The sequence below is a fragment of the Phalacrocorax carbo genome, chromosome 2 (genome assembly GCF_963921805.1).
Source record: "Phalacrocorax carbo chromosome 2, bPhaCar2.1, whole genome shotgun sequence".
Classification (NCBI taxonomy): Eukaryota; Metazoa; Chordata; class Aves; order Suliformes; family Phalacrocoracidae; genus Phalacrocorax; species Phalacrocorax carbo.
Genome location: NC_087514.1, coordinates 141,498,214 through 141,522,334, shown reverse-complemented (window position 1 = coordinate 141,522,334; position 24,121 = coordinate 141,498,214). Strand labels below are relative to the sequence as shown.

Here is a 24,121-nt window from a genome sequence, read left to right as displayed (position 1 = left end):
GTCCTCATTTTGTTATTTCCTTGGGATTTAAAGTAATCAGTTCTACATTGAAATGGGCAAGGTAAGTGTGTGCATGTGGTCTGTTACTTTGGCTCTGCTGACACATGGCCACTTGTAATGCTGCCACAGGCCACCCGTATTATACCATCTTTCTGACCTCTGACCGTGAGATACTATGCAGTTCTCTGTAGTTCATCACATCAGCTTTGAGCTGCAGATTATGAAGGATTTAAACTACCTTTGTGCCAGTCGACAAATAAGCTACATCAGGGACTGCAGAGATACCAGGAAAAAATTAGACACATCTCAGCTGGACCTGTAAAGTTGTACCAGACACTGAATGTTCCCGGGAACTTCAGTGTTAGACTCCACTACTGTTTGTGCTGAAAATGTATACTCAGTATACCCCTTCAGCTCATGTGCTGGGCTTTTCCTTTCAAGAGATACCCCTATGGTTGTCTTTGCATTAAGGGTATTTCCCGTCTCATCCCACCCTGCTTTTCAAATTTGCAGCCAAGAGACTCAGACCCTTGTCTGCTTCCAACCCTTTATGAAGTGTAAATGTTGGAGGGCTGGTGAGGATCCTGCAATTCAGTTGAAAACACAACTTCAGTAGTGTTGGCATCATTCCGTAGTCACTCATTCTCTTCATTTTGTGTTATAAATTAATTAGGTGGTTGTTACTATGAATATAACAGTCCCCAATGGCATCACTTAAATCTAGCTGTCAGTTGAAGGAATGCAGGAACTGATGTGCTGTGTCCAATGGCTGTGGGTCTGCCACTGTTGTCCTCCTGGGACAACACTGCTCTTGAGAACAGTACTAGGAATTCATGTCATGAGTCATATGAATACCCAGCTCATGCTAGGAAAACACTTCAGCCCTTTGCAACTAATCACACAAGCAAGGTGCAAAAGAAAGGTGAATCCAGTGGAACTATCAAAGGACTCAAAACCTACATATTTATAGAGCTAGAGACTAAAAGAGTAATCTGAGCAGACAGTAAGTTATTGCCCCCTCAAGCCCAGGAACTAAAGGCTTGTTTATGTCTGAAACATGAACATCCCATAACCCTGTTTAAATATTTGTGGGTTTTCCCCATTACTGGCCTGAATGAAACCCTACTGAAAGCAATAGGAATCTCTATATTCATTCCAAAATATTTCTGCATCAAGACGTCAGTATCTTAACCTCTAATTATTCTTTGAGTCTACAGAACCCAGCAAAATCTCTGTGGTAAAAAGCTGTAGAAATGCCTTTGTTCCTGTATGACAAAAAGTCCCACATTATCTCCAGCCCGTCTATTAGGGTGGGGTTTTTAAATCATGATTTTTTAAAATATATTTTCTCTTTAAACTGTCCTCAGTATCTCTGTCCTTTACTTACATAAAACCCCACAATACCTCCAATATTTTTTTCTCTAGATTCCTCATAACATCTTCCATATTTTCAGTGAGAAAAAGTGACCAGAATGCTCAGTCCAAACCAGAAATGCTGCTTCATTTATACTGTGCCATTGTAGCACCACTGTATTTTGTCATTTCCCTTTTTAATAATCTCAATATGTGCCTTGTATTCAGTAAAGATACATGCTCAGTACTTTATACACCTCTTTTTGCCTAGTGTAACTGCTGAATATAGAATACCTGGAACATCTGTGTAAGTACAGAGCACAACAGTTATCAATCAATACATGAATGACAGAAAAACGAAACAGTGAGTGAAGCAAACAGAATGATGTTTACATTTAAGAGATCACCATTCACAATTAGGTCCTTGTGTGAACTTGCTGAAAGGTTCTGGGGAATGCCATTCCCTAAGCAAGAACAAGAGATATTCAGGCAGCAAAGCACTGAGCCAGAAATGTAGATGATGGAGGGACTGTCTGCACATGGAGGAAGGAAGAGCTGTTCATTCCTCAGGCTCGTTCCAGGCTTTTTTCTTTCTTCGCCCTTAAAAGGATGCTAAATAAGTGTGAGTTTGACTATTGCTTATGGGAAGGACACTGCACCCCAGGGAAGACTATGGGTTAGTATACAGAAGAAAAGGTTTCTTTATAGCTATATAAGCAAGCGTGGCAATATACAAAAGGATTATTTTTTAAGCTTTTTTACCTTTTTTCTTATATGGAGGAGCTCTGTTCATCCTCTCATAGCATTTGAACTGCGAATCTATTATCTTCTGTCGTATGACTGAATTTTCAGTTGCTACAGGCTCTAATGTAGGATCAGTATAATTTACAGTAGAAGAAAGACTTGGAACCATTCTCTGTACAGAAAGGAAAAACTGTTAGTAAAAGTGAATGAACCAGGAGGATAAAATTTAAAAAGTGAGGATCAGAAATCTCTATGATGCATTCTTCAAAGGCCTTTTATTTGCACATATGTTTAGCATTATGGTGAGCCCTATACTTCCTGCAAAGTAAATGCTGGATTTTTTTTTTAGTTTACCTCACTATAAACTCAGGATTTTAACCCAAGCACTTTTTCATGGCAAAAGAGAGGACCATTAAATACTTGATAAAGTCTTCAAAATCTTTTCATTTAGTTTAGCGATCTGCAGAAAAATTTTGTATCTTCCCAAAGTTACACCCATACATTTCCGCTCGCTTATGCTGATATCTCCCCAGACTGCCCAGACAAGATACCTCAATGCCCCAGCCTCAGAACTGGTTATCTGATGTTTTATGCCACCTGCTTTGATCTCATTTGACTGTTAAGATCATAGAAACACAGAGCAGAGAGTTTAAACCTCACTACCTGGGCCTAGCTCCTAGTTAAGTACCTAGGAAAAGTGACCCTAAATTTGAGAGTTTGAATAACAAAGTCCTCTTTGATGACAGAATCATAGAATCTTTAAGGTTGGAAAAGACCTCTTAAGATCATCAAGTCCAACTGTCAACCCAACACCCCCATGCCTCCTAAACCATGCCCCAAAAGTGCCACGACTACACATTTTTCAAACACCTCCAGGGATGGTGACTCCACCACCTCTCTGGGCAGCCTGTTCCAATGCCTGACCACTCTTTCAGTGAAGAAAGTTTTCCTAATACACAGTATAAATCTCTCCTGATGCAACTGGAGGCCATTTTTCTCTTGTTCCGTCGCTTGTTACTTGGGAGAAGAATCTGACCCCCACCTCACTACAACCTCCTCTCAGGTACTTGAAGAGAGCAATAAGGTCTCCCCTCAGCCTCCTCTTCTCCACACTAAACAACCCCAGCTCCCTCAGCCGCTCCTCATAACACTTGTTCTCCAGACCCTTCACCAGCTTCGTTGACCTTCTCTGGACATGCTCCAGCAACTCAATGTCCCTCTTGTAGTGAGGGACCAAAAACTGAACCCAGTATTTGAGGTGTGGCCTCACCAGTGCTGAGTACAGGGGCACGATCACTTCCCTACTCCTGCTGGCCACACTATTCCTGATACGAGCAAAGGGAATGATCATTGCTTCTAGAAGGCAAAAATCTCAGGTACAGAGGTCAGCTATCTTTTTTTCCTTCCTTCCTTCCTTCCTTCCTTCCTTCCTTCCTTCCTTCCTTCCTTCCTTCCTTCCTTCCTTCCTTCCTTCCTTCCTTCCTTCCTTCCTTCCTTCCTTCCTTCCTTCCTTCCTTCCTTCCTTCCTTCCTTCCTTCCTTCCTTCCTTCCTTCCTTCCTTCCTTCCTTCCTTCCTTCCATCCTTCCTTCCATCCATCCATCCATCCATCCATCCATCCATCCATCCATCCATCCATCCATCCATCCATCCATCCATCCATCCATCCATCCATCCATCTGTTGCATAGTCCAGGTCTGTAAGCTAAGGTGGGAATGAGAGTGTGGAGCTTTAGTTAATTCTGTTCTGCTTTAATGCTATAACAGGACACTCCTCTGCAGAAAGGTGATAGGAAAGAAATAGTTCCTCTGCTTCCCCAAGCAAAAGCAATGCTGCTGTGGCACTTTCCTTGTATGGCCCTCTACTTTTTTCCTATATTAAATCATACTAAAACCATCATAAACATACAGAGTAATTTACAGGCTTCTTTAAAGCTTACGATCCTCACAAACACAGATTTTACATTTTTAGGACCAAATATTAGTGCACAGATCTTTAAGCAACCATTTTCAGTTGTTCAAACTGAAAACATGACAGGTTTGAAAGTTCAAATATCAGCCTACTTCTTAAATTGTTATTTCTTTTTTTTTATTGCACATCACAAGCAATTGTATCTTATTAATACATTACTTTCTTTCCATTTGCACAGCTAAAACACCTTGGTAAAATACACAGCAAAACCACAGTATGTTTCACCTAGTTGAAAAAAAAAACAGGCATTACTTTACCCTGATACTTCTCTGCCAAACCACTTCAATTATTTTTTTCCTAATTTAAATGAATCTCTTTTGATACTAACATTTTCATTTTGAACTGTATTTAGATACTATTTGAAGACTGGAGGACATTAAAGCAGTTTATCTCATTGCACTTAAATAGGTACTGGAAATAAAATGGGAGGAATAAGGAGGAAAATATTTTCTGGCAGATACAATTTTATATAAATTGTATGTGTATGTATACTCACACACACATATAGATATACTTGGACAGTGAAGCCATGTGGAACATTTCATCTGGCTGTCCAAGTGAAAAATTAAGCATCTAGAAAGCCAGAACAGGAAATACAGAAGCAAAGCCGAACATATCACAGATCCCTCGTTTATGAGAAGATTAAAGGGAGTAGCCAGAGTCTATGAAGATTGTTTAGAAACCAACCAAGCAATGTCTTAAATCCAGCAAGGAGTGAAAGAAAGTACAGATAAAGTTCTTCAGATGCCTTCAGGTCTGTCTTAGCCCTTTGCGCCCATGCACCACCACAGGCTTTGGTAATTTTCTGTGGTGACTCATGCTTATTTTTTTTCTTTCTTATTTTTTATAATATCTCAGTTCCAAGCTGTTTGCATTCAAGAGAGGAATAATGGTATCGTCAAAGAAAGCTAGGGGGGCTTCCATGGCATTGCCTCTGTTCTCGATGATCCCTCTGTTACTCTGGGCCAGTTTGGGAACATACTCATGTTTTGAAAGCACAACCATCTGATTATGCTTGGAAAACATCACTAATTTTCCTTCCCCTGAAACAATGCTTTTATTTCATCTTTGTTTTCTTCTAGGAAGGACATGATCTGTTCTTCAGATCTGTTTGACCAAACAAGACCAAAACCATTTCACATGACAGAGACCAGAAAGACTGGTGTTGCTGGCCATAAATCCCCTTGCAGTTTCATTTGTTTTATCCGTACAGAATAAAGCACAACACAGACATGAAACAATTGGCAAATGCCAGCTACACAGACAGAAACTGTAGAAACTGTTCAGTGCTTTGGGACATCTTTCCCCTTTCTTAACTTTTTTTCGTATCCTCTTTTACACACCATTTTTAAAAGGACAGAACATTCCCGGAAGATTGCACAGTACAGAAACATATAAACTGAAATCAAAAGTATGATGCACCATCAGAAAAGGAATGCTGTATTTACATCTTTTAACTGGTGAATATATAACAGTTTCTAACTAGGGATGATAATTTTGAAGAGTAAGATACAATTCAGAGACTGCACCTTGCCCTTAAATGTCAGTTTCATAACTCCCTGTGCGTAAAGGCCTAATCCAATTCTTGATGAAAACAGCTCTTGCTGGGTAGAGGTTAATAAGAATATTTTAACCCTTGGAGGCAGACAGTATCTGTGGTGGTGGATAGGATAAATGTCTTAGATTGTGCATAAAATTATTTAAAATGCTCAACCATGTAACCAGGAGGACTGCCCATTCTACTGCCTCTGAGCAAGGCAATCATGGCCCAGATGAAATTGCCAGCAAAACTTCTGTTGCCCACAGTTGGCAAAAGAGATTAAAAATATGGATGAGACTGTGTCACTAAAGCTCAATGGAAATTACCTCATCAGTAGAAATCACTTAATGGCCTACAGTAAATCTAAAGCAAGTTTGGATAAAGACTGGGATAATATATTAGATTACAGCTGTCTCTTAAATGATCTGATTGTTTTTTTTTCTTATTGCCAAACACAAAGACTCAGATTTTCTTAGTTAGTTGCACACAAGTCTTTCCAGGCACTTTTGATTTAATCAAATAGCTTGTACATGAAATCAAATTAAGGGGCCATCCGTAAGTGTGTTACTGCTATTGTTCGTCTGTGATATGTCCTTTAAATCTACTCTTCCCTTTGATTGCTATTACTCATTTCTGTTTGTCTAGATTTGAAAAGCTGGCCATGGAAGTTTGAACAATATTTTCTTCTACCTTAAAATCAGATAACCCTTTCAGCAGACTAATGAAAACCAAATTTAGTGGCTTGCTGGATGTTGAGCAATCACACCTCTGTTTGCAATGTTGGTGTTCTCTACGGTGCATAGGAGAATCACACATCCGCCACCACTGTGGGACTCGGGCCCTAAAGCCTGACCTCCCCGAAGTCAGTTCAGTGGGCTGACGATCCAGCCTTATATTTTTGGGGCTCAGTCAGACAAAAATCTTGATACAGATATTATTATTTGTTTTAGTCTCCTTGCACTCCTCACCGTAGGGGTCAGGGAAGGGCAAATGGGGCTGAAAGAAATCTCTGGCTTTTTATTCTTTCATCAGAAGTAGCAGGAGCTTGGGCATGGCTATACAGCAGGGTAAGCTTCATGTGTATCATGCTAATGGGAGAGGCCGGGAATCTCCCACAAGTCTCTGTGTGTCTGTGCATGTGTGCTCTCATGGAATTCATGATTAGAAATCACCTCTGCTACTATATTTTAGTGATTATATCTAGGTCTTTTAGGAATTAAGTTTTAAACCACATGTTTTCACCATAGAAAAACCAAGATTAAATAACTTTCACCTGGTTACTACCTAAGGTATTGAGCAAATTGTGAATGTTCAGAGTCCATTACTGCACATTAAAAACCCTTCCCATCCATCCATCAGTTACTTCAGATGGAAATATAAAAGATGTTGATACAATAAAGGAATGTCTCATTTATTTATAAATAATCTTTATTAAATAGAAATAAATAATTCACAATTTAATAATCAGGATGTGTTCATAGCCTGAAAATGATTGATTTGATTTCTTCAGAAGAAAACTGTTTAAGTGATGTCCCATGCAGCAGTTTAGCAGCCGTACATATGATGTCACTCCTAAAAGTCCAAGTAAATGACGTCATACATACGACCACCAAGCCACCACGTGACAAATGACTGTTATAAGAAAATGAATTATCATTACAAAGAGAAAAAACAGGCTGCTGGGAATGCTGAAGTTCACTTTGTAGCTAGAATTAATAAAGAAATCTAGAGAAAGCAATTTGGCTTCATTATTAATCTATATCAAAACAAACAAATAGTGCCCCATTTTGTAAGACAGACACCTGCTATTAACCTGTGCAAGACCGTGCCCATTTCTGCAAGAGAGAATCCAGATAATGTAAGCATAAAATTCCTTTTTCTTCCACAAAATATTGGACGCGATGAACAAACATCCCCAAATCTTTTTCTTCCACCATCAAGGAGCTTGAAGTATACTAGCTGTTGACTATACATGACATTTAGGAAAAGGAGGTATTTGTAGCTTTCTTTGCTTTTGTTTTTTCCCTCCTTCCACTAAATTCAGTAATTTTGCAACATTTATTGTTGAGCTCAGTCAAAATGCATTTCAAATTCTCAATGCTTTAACTGTTATTGATTTCAGTAGTTCAAACATTCATTTGGTAAATTCCTTTTAAAACTGCTATGTGTAGTCACCACTTTGTGGGTCACTAAACTCCGGCCCTTCAATACATCACACCTTTGAGCAAGACCTCAGCATGATATAGTCTGGTTGCAGAACCCCTCTCATACGTTTAAACTACTTTTCACAGCTGCTAGTGTTAGGACAGAGAAGAAAATGACTGTGATGCCTTAGGTAGGTCATTAGTGCATGGTACTCAGTAATCATAACAATAATTTCTTATCCATCACAAATATGTTAGGAAACAGCAGACAATTTCTTTGGGGAAATACCCCAACATGACGTATTTTACTTAACCATTGAATGCTAAAATTTTCCTGTACTTGACTGATGTTGAAGCAGGATGGAAATTATCTCACAGTGAGATCCCATATGACTTACACTGAAGATTTTGGCAGCTGTTTAAACAAGCACAAGATTATCAGCCCCAGCAGATGACGACAAGGCACTTGTAATGAAAAACAACTCATGAATCTTACAGTTCTTTTCCACTGCTGCAGGATTTGCTCACACGAAGAAGCTTTACTCCCAGAGTAGCCTGATGCACACTGCAGACTTAAAGGAAGGATTCATGGATTTTTGCTTGCAGCTCTGATCATCATCTTGCGAGAGGCCTCTTTAGGGCAATGAGCTGCATAGCAACGTTCTTATTTTTTAAAAAAAACAAAGATGGAGACAAAAAGTCCTGATCACCCCTGAAACTGGGTGAATAGAACAGAATACAACATTCCTCTCCCTCTTGGGAAACGATGTGCAGCTTGAATCTCAAATTCTCACACTAATTCTCACTATCTTAAATCATCATCAGCTTGCTTTCCTGACTTTTTTTGCATGAGATGAGCTCCGGAACTTGCAAGTCCACTTCCTTACAGCTTGAAGCAACCCACAGTTACAAAGGGAAATACGCACTTCAGAACAACAGCTTTCAAAGGCATGGTCTTAAATGAAGAGACCCAGGGGAATCTCACCATCCAAGGCTGGGGAAGCCCCTGGGTTCCCAGCAGTGCCAGACAGCAAGCAAGGCTCTGACAAAGCATGCCAAAGGAGGCTGTGACAGATCTTCAGCAGCTCTTCTGGTCCACTGATGGGTTGGGACCTGCTCTGGACCAGATGCTGGAAGAGCTGGTCTAAGCAGGAAAAGCCTTGTGCTTACAGTACCGGCACAGACACGCGTGGTGAGAGCCGCTGAGCTGGGCAGGCGGCAGGAGCCCAGGGGAGCACATGGCTGCACCACCCCACCTGTGCCTATTGCACTCCCAGCTGTGAGGATCAAATGGGTACACGATGAGCTGTGCCCTCACCACAATGGTAAACATTTTACCAGTTGGCTTCTGGAGACTTGAACCTACCACAATGGTGTTCCAAAACATGCCAGTTTGTGCAGTGACCAAAAAGCACATTTAGGCTTTCACATAATTAATTTCCCTTTTTTTTTTTTGTGAATGGGAGTTATTCATAAGCCTTTCAGGAGCTGGCACAATGTGCCAGACTGTGTATAGCTTAGTGACTGTGGCTTGGTAACAATTTGACAGATTTGGACTTAATGAACTTGCAGAATTTGTTTTTCCCTCAAAATGAATTTATTTTAAAATACAGTCTTGGTTTAATGGACCTAATTGAATAACAGTGTGGTGTTCAGCTGCAGCATCCATTTGGTCCCTCCTGTGCACTTTGTGGTTGGCTCAGGATAACAAAATTGGAATATGTCAGAAAAACTACTCCATCAGTCTTCATTCACAGGATAAGACCAAACTACCATTTGTAGGCACTAGATGACGACTCTTACAATCTTCAAAATCATGCAGAGAATAGAAGTGTCTTTTCTCAGTGTCCTGCAAAACTGATCGGTCACACAGAAAAGAGACTCAAGCTTGTTTTCTCCTCCTTTTTCTCTGCAGTTTGATGCCCCTGGACACACGGTGCTGACGCTCCATCCTTTTTGCAGAGAGAAATGTGCACTGAGGAGATGAACTAATTGCTCCAGTGCACAGGGGCTCACGTACTTGAGGAAACAAATCTGTCACATTCTGTGGCTCTCAATAATTACAAAAAACTAGAGAGCATCGGGAATAAAGTGAACTAAGAAATAATGAACAGTTAAATTTTCTAATGGAATCCACTTTGAAGTGTAGAGGACTATCTGGTGATGCATTATTGTGCATCCAAAAGCACAGGGAGCCATCAAAGAGGGAGATGATAAGGAGTTAGTTTTATTTCTAAATTAGGTTTTGGAGCAACTGGTGCGTTAGTTTTTGTTTGACAAAGGTGAATTATTAAGGACCTGCTCAGAGAAAAGTGCTATTTATTCTATGCAAAACAATGACATGTAAGACAGATGGTTTCTATCAGAAGGTACCAAAACCCCTTGGTGACAAGTCTAAAGGAGACTGTGGGGAAGGGATATCTATGGACACCATGTAACTAGGGTCTACAACAAACAAATCTCAAGGAGAGATATGCGATGATTTTGAGGAAGTCTTCTGCAAAGCACTGACACTGTATACAAGGCAGAGAGTGCTCCAACACTGAGAATGTGTTAGGGAATCACAGCTACCCCAAGAAAAGAGATTTTAGGAAAAAAGCATGCCCTTCTCAATAGTGGTGACCACTGCATGTGGACTGGCACTTACAGTAGGACAAATGGCATAAGCAGAGAGTTTGGAGCCCAGAGGAGAAAGCAAAGACCTCAATAGGTCACGTTGCTTTGCAGCAGCTTGCAGTCACCAGCTGAGACTGCAGGACACAGACAAGAGAATGACAGTAAACCATCAAAGCCATCAAAGCAGAAAGATCTGGAGGATGGTTTGTAGGGTGGGTGGAGAACAGGAATGGCAGATCACCCCTGTGTCACAAATCACTTCTGTTGCTATATCTTCCTCAACCTCAGACAGTGGCTGACATGTAAGTCCCAGGGGCTCATGGCTTTGGGAACCAAGAAGTGATTAGAAGAACCAACAGAGTGGGAACAGTCTTTCTGGAAAAGAAAGAAAGACACCCTTTCCTCATTACTGACCACAAATAAAATGTAAAAAAATGAATGCTTTCTACAAGCTACAGGTGGGGAAATTTTTTGAAAAAATGACTGATACCAAATATTTTTCATATTTGATCTAAAATCAGTGTTCTAGAAAGTGTCATCACGAAAACAGTTTGTTTATGATCTACGTCTATGACCATGGCTTCTCCCTTACCGGAACATAAATTAATCTGGGAGGTGTCTAAGTAGATCACAGTATGGCCACTGCAGTGGGGAAGGAATATAGAGATTGGAACAGTGAAAATGTAAGGAAATCTGTGCTTAAATTATCCATTGAGGTCAGAAGTTGGAAAGCCCTCTGGTGCAAAGATCTCTAAAGGGAAGGGGATGCAGACCTCACTGCAGTTTTAAAAGAAATCCTAGCCCTGGAGTACTGCAGGAATGAGTACAGAACTAACGCTGCACACATGCCGTCACAGGTTAGAGATCTAAAAGATTTGTGGAAAGCAGGGAAAGGATCAGTCCAGTCCTTCAGGGTTGACCTATAAATCTGTGCTGTAGGTCAGAGTACCTCAGACACTCAGAAATGCTGCTGACAATTTTAGTTATCAGAATATTTACAGTCCTGTCACTTGACTGGGGAAGAAAATATAATCTGGAACTGTTTCTTCAGTCAGCGTTGGCTTGCTATAGGAAGAATCACATTTCTTTGTCAAGGCCCCTGCCAGGCTATGCAGATCAACTGGGATTCAAACCCAGAAGGAAGCTCTGTTCTCTTAGAGACATCTCTGATCGTGGGTGATTTCCCAGCCAGTGCATTGCTACGTGCGTCCCTTGCAGGGCTATGTGGAACAGCCACAAAAACTCCAAATACTAGAATACTCCAATATACCTCAAGGCAGACTTCTGCCAAGCAAAGGGATGATTCCTCAAATAATTAATGAATTCTGGACAAATTCTTTTGAGACCAAATTAGCAGAATTGTATTAACTCTCCCCTGTTCTTTCTCCTGCTCTCCAGTTCTTCTTCGGTTGAGGGTCCTAATCCTGAACTATGAATTCAGTATTTTACCAAAGTGAGGCATTCTTTGCTGTTTTTTCTGGGTTCTCCATGATTTCATTTAATTGTTTTCTTTTTACCTCCTTCTGACCATCATTCTTTTACTGTTCCCTACTTTCCTTCCCTCCTTTTTATCCATACAAATTTAAGTGGCAAACAGCACTGTGGGCAAGTTATGCTAGGCTGAGAGAAGAGGAGGGACACAACCTAACAAACAAACCGGGGAGAGTAGCTTCTGCTGTTCCCCAACATGTCATCTAACCCCATTTCTGCAACTTACAGCCAGAAAGGATGGGAGTTGATGAGGATACATGCACAAATGTCCCCCATTTAGGTTTTGGAGGAGATGATGATAAGCAGAGGGACATGACGAGCTAACCAACAAAATGCAAGAAGAATAAGAATCAAAGCTTTCTTCAGGAACACAGAGATAAAGAGTTAGCTGGGGAATAAGGGGGCATCCAGGGTACAAGTTACTTGTACCATGCCAGGGTAGAGAGGCACTTGTTCCCAGTAGCATCACTCAGACATGTTCTGAACATTCTGTAACTGAGACTCCGGGCAGTATTCTCATTTCTGACTACTTGTAATGTCTATGATTTTACTGTAATAGCTAATAATTTGAGGTTTCACAAGTAGAAATCAGAGAAAGCATTCAATTTATATGAGAGGTATTTGGTCAGGTAGAAATGAGTTTACTACATATTTAGAACAAGAGTTACTCAGCCATGTTGCATACATTGCAATAACTACAATATTGATATTAAACGGTTGAAAATAGCATTTGAACTGAATAACTAAATTTATACTGTTATTTTCCATTTCAGTTGCTTTCCTAGAGCTGAGTAACTATAAACAGTGAAAATCGACAATTACTTAAGTCAGTCTAAGTCTCACACAACAACGTTAAGGAAGTTTTCAAACACATAAGTTTCCATGTCACTGATACGTTGTAGCCTGTAAAACATAGAAATGAAAAATCACATGCATTACCTTCTTCAGACTTGGAGTTCTGTCTCACCAAGAAACAATGGTTTCAAGTTCAAACTTTTATGAGATATCTTATTTAGGAACTTTATTAACCTTATTTTGAAATATCTCAGTAAGGGAACTCATTGTTTACCTGTGGTGTATAACAAATATAACCCAGTACTCATTTTTCTGAACATCACCACAAGTTTAAATTTGTCAGGTGTCACGAGCAGTTCAGTTTTCTCGTACTTACAATTAGAAGGATGATGAGTAAGAGGCAACTGTGGGTTGTTTTTTTCATTGTGGAGTCTTCCTGGAGAGACACGTTGTAGTTGACCCTTCTGGGAATTAAACAACAAAACCAAAAGCATTATTAGACTTTCTCTGTTAAGAAAAATTCATTGTCTCTGTGTATGAGCATCTTTCAAGACTTAAAGTGGACTCTGTGTGTGTGCCTGTGTGTGTGCACGTGGCCCCAGCCTTGATTGTGCTCATGTTTTATTTCACTAGAGGCCAGTGATCTTTTAATTTGGTCTCCTTTGTGGATCTCTGGTGGTGAGTTGAGCTGGTGTGGGGTACAGCTCTGTGTTACCATGTCATCAGCAGCTGATGCTGATGTCTTTGCCAGCTGATGCTGCCTTGGTTGTCCTGATTCAGCTGCTTCTAACCTACACATACTGCTGCAGACCTATGAAGAATCTGGATATTTGAAAAATTACCTAAAACTCCAGAAAGATCTGGTTCACAGGTAAGAATAATGGCGGCTCAAAAGGAGTATCTATGGGGCTAGAGAGCGCCAGAGGTTGGGTAATCTTTAGCTAGGTGAACAAGCAAGTGTGGCAGGAGAAGAGAGAGAAACTGGGGACACCACCATGGGATTACACGCTCCCTAATGCAGCTAGCTCGGCTGCGCTGCAGACACGCAGCTGCACACGTCCTGCTTTCCTGTGGACACACAGCCTTGTGACCCTCAAGCCATCAGGAATGACTGCTTCAGCCACACAAACTACTGGAGAGGCAGAGCATGGACACGACTCCATAGGCTTGGAGGGAACTTGATCAGCAGCTTTTTGGTTTTCTTTTTTTTTACAAAATCAACACCCATCTGGCCTTTCTGGGAAAAATATCCAGGGGCTGCCATATATCATCATATTGGTTGTCAGTTGTGGAGTTCAAGCCAGCAAAGCTTTTTGCATTAACACATAACTTTTAGTTTTATAAAAATAGAGCTTCTGCATTAGAGTGAGAAACATGGCTTTTGTCAAGACACACTGCCTTCTGATGTCTCATGGAGCGCTAGCAGTGCATGGGCTGGGCAACATGCCTATAGATCACCTTCACCCACAGTGAGTCAGTGAGCACTCATGCACCTTTATCTTTCAGATAGCTTAAAAACTAAGAGTGAGGTATTTTCTACCTGGCCAAACAATCCTGTGAGCACCCTACATATCTGAAACCCATAAATTTAATGGGGAAAAGGCACATGGACTTGGATGCTTAGTCTACTTGACATGTAGTGAGCAACACAATCACTTGTGTAACGCTTATCTCTCCAATGGCACTATAACAGCTTTCCTCACCTTGAAATGGTCTGGAAGGTCACTCATTTTCAGAAGGGAAGGAAAATATGAGATCAGTTGTAACTGTCCTCATCTAAAGCAGAAATATACAATCTCAAAATTTAATAAAGATGTGGCACTTCCGCTTCAGTGCAGCACATGTGGATGTAATCTCCTACCATATCCAAATGAAAGCGTTGCAGTCGTGTCACTGAGATTACAGAAAACAAAGTGATGGAAAAGAGGGTTCAGAGGATTTGCCTCTAATAAGACGTAGCCTTATTACTGTCTGAGCCTTGCCAGAACCATTCTGGTGTGCCAGAGGTAATGGGACAGGCAAATGACACAGAAATAATATGTAATTACACTGTCTGCCACATATTTGTATTTGATCAGCAATGGCAGACAACTCAGTTGAAGCAAAAATTGGACAGCTAGATCAGGGGAAAATGCCTGGAATTGTCTGCGTCTTCTCCAGACTATTCACTGCCGCGTGTATTGGTTCAAAACTGCCAGAAAGATTTGTGGGCATATAAACACAGGCCTTGGTCAGCTATGCAACGAGCAGATGTACAAACATGAACATGATGTACATAGAGTTACACACTGTACTATAAAGCTTTCTGTAGTGTGGTGTAAAGCTAGTCTGGTAGGTGCCTCTATTCTTGCTAGCCTCATTACTTCTGCCGCATCTATAGGGATTTGATAAAAAGCAAGCAAAGGAAGGACTTTGCCTTATAAACTGTCAACAGTTTAAAAATACATGTCACTTTCCACAAATGGCACAGAGATGAACACAATATTGTGACCTAAGACGCATAAGCAAAATCGATAGCAATTGAAGTTACCTGCAATACATCCAGCTGCAAGCTGGGAGTGCTTGCAGCACTATGCTGGGTTATAGCTGTAGCTGCAGGTAAATCTTATCCTTGTGAGATTTTGCGAACATTTGTTATTATGTACTGAAAGAGCTACTTAAAATGCTTCTTGCTCCCGGCTCTCCTCTGACTTTTAGCCTACAGATGGCTAAAAAAAAAGCCATCTGTAAAATATTTAACACATTATTTTCCCCTCTGTTAACTGTGATGACTGTGCCATATGATACTACATATGAGTAAATGAGTAAGAAGTATTTCCTACGCTAAGTCTTATATAGTCTTGATATTTCTAGTCTTTCTTCTGGCTAGCTCTAACCACAGGAATGGCTGACGTGCTACATAAAATCCAGTACTTTTTTATTCCTCTTTCACAGGAGTCTTTTCCAGTGACAATAATTTCAACAATTGTTGAACAATAATATTTGAACAATCCTTGTATAAAGCCTCTGACTAAGAAGTGGCTTTTCCCTACTTTAACCATAAGACTGCCTCCTCCCTACAGCACACTCGGGTTAGCATCAGTATTGGATGAAGAGTGACGATTGCACTGAAATGAAAAGGTACATGTGGGTTAAAAGTGTTGGTCAATGGGCAGGGCAGAAACAAGAGGGAGGCAGAAAGATTCACAGAAAGGGGAGCCCTGAGAGACAGATCCTGTCAGCCTCTGGGCGGAGGAACAGACCAGCATCTCCATGGCTCTGCCCCCATCTCCAGCGATCCAGGTTCAGGTGTGACATGACAGGCAAGCTGGGACGTGCAAAGCAGCACACTTAAGTGCCCTGGGGTGTGGGTCTCTTGTGCTAGAACTATCACTTTTTTACACCAACTGGCATTACCACCCATGGGCAGCCTACTTGCAGCTGAAGGGTGGCTGGATAACCCAGAGCATCCTCATGGAGACCATAGGTGCTGTCCTGATTATTGTTTCTGTACTATTTACCATTTTTCCATAAGTCCAACAATGTCCTTGCTTGATGTTAATATAATGTGCTTCACACATTTAAATTTTAGAACATCCTTATGTAATGATTAATCATAAGCACATTGCTAAAGCCCAGTACTTTTCCATGTTTATTATAGTTATGTATGAAAGCCCTGTCTGTTTTTTAAACTAGAATATTGTTCTTTCTTTGTAAATGTAGCATAACTCATTATGTGCTAAGATATTCCTCCTGCTTCAGCTATTATAGTAATACCATTGACATCTTGGGATTAGTCCTGAAGCTCATCTGAGAACAAGCACAGCATCCTACATAGTAATGATGTCTCTTTTGGCCCTGTCCTGATCTCTACAGCTGCAGTACTAAGCTGCACAGGGCTTCAATTACAATTACTATTGCGTTACCCAGAAGGTGGGACAACCCTCCCAGCGCAGCCATTTGCACAAGGCCAACAAGGGGGGTCCAATTTAGTCAGAAAGGAGGATATAAGGAGGAAGATTCAAAAGAGGGCAGTAAAGCAGCATTTCTTTGTCAAGGTCTGAAGAAACAATAAGAAAGAAAGGCCTTTTTTGGAGGAAAAACTGGAAAAAAACCCTTCTCATTTAATTATTCTGCTCTGATAATTCTGCAATGCCATCTTTCACAGTAGGGTCATGTGCTGGTTTTGGCTGGGATAGAGTTAATTTTCTCCATAGCAGCTAGTATGTGGCTATGCTTTGGATTTGTGCTGAAAACAGTGTTGATAACACAGGGATGTTTTAATTACTGCTGAGCAGTGCTGACACAGAATCGAGGACTTTTCTGCTTCTCATCCCACCCCACCAGCGAGCAGGCTTGGGGGGCACAAGAAGCTTGAGGGAACACAGCTGGGACAGCTGACCCCAACTGACCAAAGGTATATCCCACGCCGTATGACATCATGGTCAGCATACAAAGCTGAGGGAAGAAGAAGGAAGAGGGGTGGGCAATGTTCAGAGTGATGGCGTTTGCCTTCCCAAGTAACTGTTACGCATGACGGAGCCCTGCTTTCCTGGAGGTGGCTGAACACCTGCCTGCTGATGGGAAGCAGTGAATGAATTCCTTGTTTTGCTTTGCTTGCGTGCATGGCTTTTGCTTTACCTATTAAACTGTCTTCATCTCAACCCACGAGTTTTCTCATTTTTACTCTTCTGATTCTCTCCCCCATCCAACAGGGGGTGAGTGAGCAAGCGGCTGTGTGGTGTTTAGCTGCCTGCCAGGTTAAACCATGACAGGCTGACATACCTTTGGAGGAAGAAATGGCTTTATGGCAGAAAACAGGGCTTGTGGGGGTTGGGGCAAAGTACAGAAGCATGACAGAAAAATATCTTTCTCAGTCATTGTCTTACCCCCAGAAACTTTGAAAATTCACTTGCTACTTCCTTGTTTGGCTGCAACTTCCTTAGACAGCTTTTTTTCCACCCCATACAGATTTTTCAGGGTGAAAAGCTGTGTACCCATCTCCAACTGGAAGGTCCCTAGGATTTGTTAACTACAGGAGAGGTCTGCAGACCCTCCTGGGGAGTACCTTGCCACTCAGCACAGAAGGGCACCAATCCACTCTGTGTTAACACTGGAGAGGTAAACACAGGTCAGAGGCACTGGGGCAAGACACAGGCAAGCCAGCTGCCAAGTGTTTAGGGAATTTGGATCCAAGGAGGAGGCTGCAGGTCTGCTTGCATTGCCAAATGTGCACATAGCCTCAGGGAAAAGTATTAAAATTATCCCCTCATTTAAAACTGGACATTTTACCCCTGGGTTCCTAATTTAGGCTACTGCTTTGGGCCAGGAGTGAGCTGTACATCACACTTCTATAATCTTAGGTCCTGCGCCGACCAGCATTGTAGCTATAGCCCTTTCAGGCAGAGGAAATGCCATGGGTGTGATCCCCATGTGTGAGGAGGTAATAGAGCCAGCCCCTCCTATTTCCCAAGAACATGCTCTAGCCATTAGCCTGAAATGGTCTGCAAATGCTTTAACCTGCACCAGGATCTTCTGGCAACCACGTTTCCACAGGAAGTAGAGCTCTGCTCAGTTCTTCCTAATATGTCAGAAAGCTGGTGACTGTCAGTCCCAGGCAGAGAGACATGCCTCCCTGAAACCTCTAGTCAAGTGTCCAGGAAGATGAGGCAAGGCAGAAGACATATCTAGTGTCTTGCAGTCCTGCATTGGTTACCTTTACACAGTTCCTTGATCTTTTGTCTAACCCGCTTGAAGTTTTCATATGAAAATCTCCTGAGAAATACAGGTCCCAAATTCTCAATTTCAGGGGTCAGGCATGTAAAGGCATTGCTACATGAAAATTGCAGGCACTTAGGTCACTTGCTGGATCTTATCTCACTCCTTTTGGTAGTCTTGGTGATAATTTCACTATCAGAGAGCCAAATGCTCAGTTGTGTGATGAATACTCAGTTGTTACTGAAGCAGACCATCATTAATTTCCATTAGCTTGCCTGGTGGAGATGGTGAACTGTGTCTTGTAGAGCTAAGTGTGTGCAATAGTTAAACAAATTGAAAGTATTAGCCATGGCAAATAGGCAATTTCAGAGCTACACAGATCAAGTGATCAAATAAATCTGCTTTATCGGTTCATTTGGATTACATGGGAGCTGCAAGGTTGGATGCTTCATTTTCCCACTGAAAACCAGTCAGCAAGAAAGGGCTATTTTACCTTAGGCTTCCTGTTAACCAAATCCTTGACAATAAAGTTGACAAGAATAGAAAGAAACAGAAAGTAGCTACAAACTTCTCTGTGTTTACTTTCAAGGTAATCACAAAGTTTTGAAAAGCCCCCACACCACATATCTGAGCAGCCAATGTGATCATACACACTACAGAGAAAACTTAAGACGGCTGTTACACTGGGTAATACAACAGAGAGAAGTATATTTTGAAAGAACAGAAAATACTGGAAGTGTGCTTTGAATGAGAATTAATCACCTGGGACTGCAGTAGTATGCAGGGCAAATTAACCAGAAGGTTTTCAGAAAAGGCTGAACCCTTTTATGAAATAAAAGACAGTAAAGCATTGAAGGAGTTAGAGGAGCTGATTCCTTCCACCTGCCAGGGACATTGGTGGTGAAGGGCCGTTGGGAGGTTTCCATTACCTAGGAGGGGAGCTGAGGTAGCTAGCTGAGCATCAGCACCTAACTTCTAGGTCCCTGAAGTTAAATTAATTCCATTCATAATATACTTAGATATGGGTATGGTATTTCTACATCCTCTAATGGATATTGTCAGGAGGTGATTCCTACCACATATCAGTAGCCAAGAAAAGCACTACTTTTTCAGTACTTAGGAAGCCATCCTTAATCCTCTGCCTAGCTGTTGGCCAATGGGTTTTATGAGGTTTAAAAGCAAGCAAAAGCAAGGAAAATTTCAGGAAGGGACTAGCAAAGTATTTCAGGGGGTTTGCTGGTAGCCAAATTTTTAAATACTTACAAAGATTATTGCGCTGTTTCTTTCAAAAGCTTTAGTTTTTACCTTTTTCAAATGTACTCTAGGAAGGTATAAAACATGAATTATTTTAGCCCAAAGAGTTAACAGGAATATTTGAAGAGAGGTGTTCCAACCACTTCTGGAGTTTAGCCTCTACAGGACTCCCTGTACCTTGCTGCACTTCTCTGAAATCGGTAAAATCACTCTGTTTTACCCATGAGCACTTGTCTGAACAATGTATATGACCCTATTTTGTAATATTAGGAATGTGTGTCTGGTTTAACCTGGACATAAAGTTATGCCAGGAAGAACCATCTTTGTTTAAAAAAAAAATTGTGTGTGTGTGTGAAATATTGTAGAATTCATCTTTAAACATAAATAATAAGCATTTTCTGCTGCAATAAATAACATGACTATTGCTTTTTGGTGTACTGTGCCTCAGCCATGTTTCCAGGCCTCCCTTGTGCTCGTGTTGTGAAGATGTGGCCCAGACAGCTGCCCCAGCAGAAACTGAGCCCTGGAGTGCATGAGTGACAAGGTTTTCTGCCTCTGCAACTCTCTGAATTTACCACAGGCTCTGGTGATACAAGCAGTGGTAAAAGGAAGGGGGTAAAGATACTTAGTTCAGAGGAGATGGCAAGTAACAACAGCACATCAGTCATGATATAGATCAGTTTAATCTGTTGTAGAATTGAAATCAAAAGAAAATCAAATTTGGTGCTTTTGCAGTGAAAGAGGCAACAACACATGCAACTACACTTGTACTCAAGCCACAACGCAGAACAGCGAGTGGATCACAGTGCATCTCTGGAAAATCTGTTAGTCCTCTTCAATCACTATTCAAAGCATACACTCTTAAAATAATCTCACTGTAACAAAACAATTATGGCTTACATAAGAATTGCCAGGCTCTCAGCACCCTTCAAAGTATCACAGAATGGTTTGGATTGGAAGGGACCTTTAAAGATCATCTAGTCCACACTCCTGCCATGGGCAGGGGCATCTTTCACTACAGCAGGTTGCTCAAAGTCCCATCCAGGGTCTCACATACCTCATAATAAAAAATTTCTATCTTATTTTCAATCTAATTCTACCCTTTTTCAGTTTAAAACCGTTGTTCCTTGTCCTGTCACTACAGGCCCTGGTAAAAAAGTCTTTCTCCATCTTTCTTTTAAGCCCCCTTCAGGTACTGAAAGGTCACAGAAAGGTCTCTTCAGAGCCTTCTCTTCTCCAGGCTGAACAACCCCAACTCTCCCAGCCTTTCTTCACAGAAGAGGCGTTTCAGCCCTTTGACCATCTTTGTGGTCCTACTCTGGACCTGATCTAACAGGTCTGTGTCTTTCTTATACTGTAGACCCCAGAGCTGGACGCAGCACTCCAGGTGGGGTCTCACAAGAGCAAGGTAGAGGGGGAGAATCACCTCCCTCAACCTGCTGGCCATGCTTCTTTTGATGCAGCCCAGGATATGGCTGCCATATCATATTGTTCATATCAAATGCCAAAGGCTTTATTTTTGTTTGTTTTTACAATCAGATTGGTAATGCTAATGTTAAATACAAAACTTACGTTTCTGGAGTATCACCCAAGATTTTACCAGTTCTGCTTTCAGTAATGGATAACAAGATAAAACCAGCAATATTAAAAAAAAATCTTACTAAATATCAGTAAATGTGATGATGATAAAGTCGAATATTTTCAAGCTATAGAATAAAGGAGCAGAAAACTGTGTAACAAAGCAGAGGAGTAAAATCTATAGCAGAACATTCCTGCTATTCTGAGTGCTTCAATAACGGGATTAAATGAAGCAGCTTTGGCTAGTGGTCTATCAAGCGATAGATGAAAGAACCACACTGCAGGAATGTCAAGTTCATCACTGAATATTCCTCAAAGCAGAACACTTCCTTGCCTTTTTGCTACACTGTGAAGCTGTGGTTTAGCATCTCACATAGTAGCACAGTATAATTTTAGCCTTTTAGGCACGGCTGTAAAAGGGCTTTTCAAAAGTGCTTGCAGTTTTTGGAGGGCTTTGCAGCGGTGCTTGTAAAATGAGCAAGTAGGCAATTATCTAATCTTGGTGACACTGCAGCTTGATCACATCCAGAAGCTTGGGATTAATACCACTCTGCTGTAGAGCAAAGATTTCAAAGGAGTTGCATATCTTTATGTCAGATTATAATCTTTTGCATAACCTGCAAAATAAAAGCAGATATTTGGAATGAATCTGTAAGTATAATTCTCTTTTTTTTTTCTGAGAAAAAAGTTTTCACAGTTCTCATCACCTGCAAAATAATCTTTGCAGCTAACATTAATAACATTAGTATAATTTACAAAGAGAATTGTGAGGGGTAGAGCTAAATAAACACTGCTAAATAAACAGAAATATATTACTCAGCTTCAGTAAAAACTCTGTGAGTTAAGGAAAAAGCCACCTCCATGGTTGCCTTATGACTTTAACTGGCCCTGAATCTTGACTGTGCTATACATACAGCCCAGGTCTTACGTACAGTACATGCCAGTCAATGCATTTAAAAATATTCTAACAAGTATTTGAGTTCAGTGGAACAAGAATATAATGACACAGCAGATCTGGATGGACTTTGGAAGTACACATGAAGAGTTAGGGAAAAGCAGGAAAAACTGCAGGATACAGGTTGAATATAAGGGTGTTCCTTTTTCATTTCCCCAATTCTTTCTGTGTCACATTGGAAGAATCTTCATTTAATTGGATGAATGAAACCTTTTTCATTTCCCCAATTCTTTCTGTGTCACATTGGAAGGATCTTCATTTAATTGGATGAATGAAACCTCATACATGACATCCTTCCTTCCTGGATCAATATTTTTTTGGATCAATACTTTTTTGATTCCATATATTGAGATTTTTTGTTAAAATTTTTCTTTCAGCTGCAGCATATACTGGAAAGAAAAATATTTATTTGTTGCCAATTCCCTCTTAGTTTTCCATTTGATCCTTCCCCAGGTAAACTCCCACTGGTCCATTTTTTGTAACCATGCATTCCTATAGATTATTTGAAGCAAGTGAATATTTTATGGGGTGGGCAAAAAACCAAGAAAAATATTATACTTTCTTATTATGTCACTGTTTTTATATAAATCATATAAAGTGTGAAAAATCCTGTGAGTGGATTGTTACAAATCAAATGCACATGACACACGTCCAAAGCATTTGGCAGCAGAATAGCCCATGCTACAGCTGGATGTAGGTTTCATTTCTGCCCTGACAAAAATGAGCCCGTTGAAACACTAATACTTTTTTCTTGAGTCTGGTTCTAATTTTGTGGTAGCTCTGCTAATAATGAATAGAAATCCTGATTATGATTATGATTATGATTTGAAGTCAGAATATGTGACCTTTGATCTGGAAGGGTTGCATCTAACAGGGTATTTTAAATACCCTAATAGACAAGCTTTGGGGCATGAAAGCACTCTTGTGACAGTCTCTGAAGAAGGCTTTGTGTGTCTGAGGTCCTGGATAACTTTTACAGATACACCAGTTGGCTACTTAAACAGTTATTACCTCTGCTGGTAAATCTTGCTTTAGCTATGCTCTTAAACTATTATGTCTGCTGCAACACTGATATTTCTGTTACCACACCTACACTACAATAAATAGAAAAGTGGCCCAAAGCTGTCATTGCGGTTTAGATTAGTTTTACAACTGATGTAATGATGAATGAAGATATAATGATGTAATGAATGATGCAGATATAAGGAAACTTGGGTAAGTCAGTAAAAACAAGATCATGTAGTTATTACAGATTAATTAAATATCACAGCTGTAGTGCTTGGATACTGTGTTGTCCCCGTCAGGAATTATGGCACCATTACTATAAAGGGTTAGATTGAATGTAACAGTCTAAATTTCCAGTTTCAATTAGGGTAAAATCCACACATTGCTCACTATGGCATTACACATTCATTACAGAAGTTCAGCAGGGCAATTTACATACAGTAAATTACTGTGAACTGACATTTTACCAAGAGGTAGCTATTAGCCACTTAAATTAAAATTCTGTGGACGTCTTCCAGGCTAACACACATGAAGAAACTTACTGTCAATGATAACTAGGCAGGTGAGATTCATAGGAGATACACATGTGCTTAGGTTAGAATAAAGAGGGGAATGGGTCTTTGCAGAGATCTGCAGAGAGAAGGTTAGTGTTTTCTTTACAGTTCCTGTTTTCTTCTGTAAATTAGAGTGGATTATCAAGGAATACAGACAAGGGAATGGGAATCACCTGAACAGTGAGGCAAGCCATTACTAGTGTAACTCACTCATATATTCCTAGAAAGTTTTTTAAAAACCTTGGTTCTTTGTCCCAAATGTCCCTCCAGGCTTGCAGTCTGGAGTCCAGGGTTCATCCAGGTATCCCAGAGGGATAGGTGAGTCCAGGTGAGGCACAAGCTATTTGCAAGAAAACAAGGGCAGGAGATACCTAAATCAGATAGTGGTTGAAATGTGTGCTTGTGCCTCGTGAATTGAAAGGTCTG

At 40.7% G+C, this 24,121-nt stretch overlaps 1 protein-coding gene across 2 annotated transcripts in view; it reads right to left on the bottom strand.

Annotated features, from left to right (window-relative positions):
• CALCR (calcitonin receptor) overlaps window positions 1-24,121 on the bottom strand; it is a 182,388-nt gene that overhangs the window by 67,421 nt on the left and 90,846 nt on the right. For both annotated transcript variants that reach the window (XM_064444612.1, XM_064444613.1), the window contains exons 2-3: window positions 13,029-13,116; window positions 2,116-2,269 (exon numbers count right to left, since the gene is read on the bottom strand). In XM_064444612.1, the coding sequence (XP_064300682.1) occupies window positions 2,116-2,269; window positions 13,029-13,116 (242 nt within the window). The remainder of the gene's footprint in view (window positions 1-2,115; window positions 2,270-13,028; window positions 13,117-24,121) is intronic.